We start from the raw sequence: 2003 nt of genomic DNA on the forward strand, positions 1-2003 counted from the left end.
GGTTTTAGTATGAAGACTGGTATTGGAACTGTAAGATGGTAAACAGACCAGTTGATTCAGTAATTACATGAAAGTGCTGACAGAATTATTTTAGAATTACTAATGTAAAAGTTTTGCAGTAAAATAATTTTGTCGATGAATTTTCTTTCAGATAGTGTGTACCAAGGTATTTTTCGAAGAGCAAGCAACAAATCCTTGCCAATATTTCCATATAATTTCCGGTATGGGTTTCATAGAGGTAAGATTGAAGAAACATCAAGAATTGTTTCTTCAGTCAGTGGAACAGACAAACTACAAGATTGCATAAGAAATGAAGTGCCTGGGATCAGCTGGCATAGCAGTTATGGGAGATCAGCAGGAAGCCCAGAACATGAGCCTTGCAGTAGCAAGATGTTTAAAAAACAAGCCAATAAAGTAATGCATAGAAATATGATGAAAGGAGGAGACTGGTCTAAAAAGCATTTATGCCATAAAGAAAGAAAAACAGGTCAAAGTAAGATATTAAAAGATGACATTATATATGGAATACACCCAGTTTACCTTGCTTTTTGTGCCCAACGTCGAAAGATTCACAAATTATATTACAGAAAAGGTGTAGAAGCAAATAACAGTAAAATTAATGAAATACTAGACCTATGCCACCAAAGAAATATTGAAATGCATGGATTAGAACCATCGCAATTTGGACAATTCTTAAAGAGTGACAAAGTACATCAAGGCATTTATTGCAAAGCTAGTCGTCTTTTGATAGAGGAGCTTGAAGAGGAGGAGATCCTGGCATCTAGCTTGATAAATAAAACTGGTGAAGGTTTTGAATTAGGGGAAAGAAAAAGAACATCACTTTTATGGCTTTATCTTGACCAAATTCAGGATCCCATGAACTTTGGAGCTATTTTAAGATCAGCTTACTACTTTGGGGTTGATAAAATAATAACATCTAAAGGACACAGGTATGTTCTGTTTTTATTCAGCATTTAGATAAAATGTTTAGTTTGCAATCTAAGTGAAATATCTATGAATATGAGCATACATTTTTTTAGACTACTTTGTTTCTTTTCAGTTGTCAAATTACTGGTAATGTTAGTAAAGCAAGTGCTGGAGTAGCAGAATTGCTGACCGTTTATCAAGTGGAGGATGCTTCAAAGCTTTTTGGTTTTCTTCATAAATCAAAATGGAATCTGCTATCTACAGCTACTAGTTCTAACATGCCTGTGCCCATCAAAGATTTTGAGGCAAAGGAAAATACTCTGTTAGTTATTGGTAAGTCAAGCTTTCATGTTGTTAATAGATATTTTATTGCATTATCAAACAATTCTTGTAATTAAGACTCTGTTTATTTAATTTTTACTTAGCTTTTAACACTAAATCAAATAGTTTTTTTTTCAGAAAATATATGCAGTCCTTTCTCAGTGTGCTTTAGATAGTTCTTCAATAATTAGAGGTCATATACTTAAAGATAAAATTGATGTCCTCTGTGGAATTAAATTGGCAATATCTTTTTATATGTTATAAGATATTTTTTATATTTATATATCTATAAGGAATTACTGACACACTAAATATCACACACACACACACATGCATGCACACTGTAAAAGGCTATGAGCCCTAGTGCAATGGCTGCAGGGGTAGTTATGGTTGTATGATGGCTTCACTCTTTATTGATAAGAGTACAACACAGTCAGGGAACACACGAGACGATGTCTATGGGTAAAGCGGTGAGTGCGGGGTCACGCCACCCCTCGCCTGAGGCAAGGGGAGGCTGACCTTACCACGTCGGGCACTGGACAGGAACTGTCTAAGCTAGGTCATTCTTGGTATAAGTAGTGAGCGTCCCAGCTGCCGTAAGTGACTGAAGCAGCTGAAGGAAGTATGGGGGTCCCATCTGCTACATTGTACACACACACACACACACACACACACACACACACACACACACACACACACACACACACACACACACACACACACACACACATGCACACACACACATACGCACGCAC

At 36.5% G+C, this 2003-nt stretch overlaps 1 protein-coding gene across 1 annotated transcript in view; it reads left to right on the top strand.

Moving 5' to 3' along the window:
• Window positions 1–1264, top strand: part of LOC119572295 (rRNA methyltransferase 1, mitochondrial-like) — a gene marked incomplete at its 3' end in the record, with an annotated part of 20799 nt that extends 19535 nt beyond the window's left edge. Inside the window, 2 exon segments of the mRNA XM_037919318.1 lie at window positions 152–950; window positions 1061–1264. Of these exon segments, the coding sequence (XP_037775246.1) occupies window positions 152–950; window positions 1061–1264 (1003 nt within the window).
• Between the last annotated feature and the right edge of the window lie 739 nt (window positions 1265–2003).

Source organism: Penaeus monodon, chromosome 1 (genome assembly GCF_015228065.2).
Source record: "Penaeus monodon isolate SGIC_2016 chromosome 1, NSTDA_Pmon_1, whole genome shotgun sequence".
Taxonomy (NCBI): Eukaryota; Metazoa; Arthropoda; class Malacostraca; order Decapoda; family Penaeidae; genus Penaeus; species Penaeus monodon.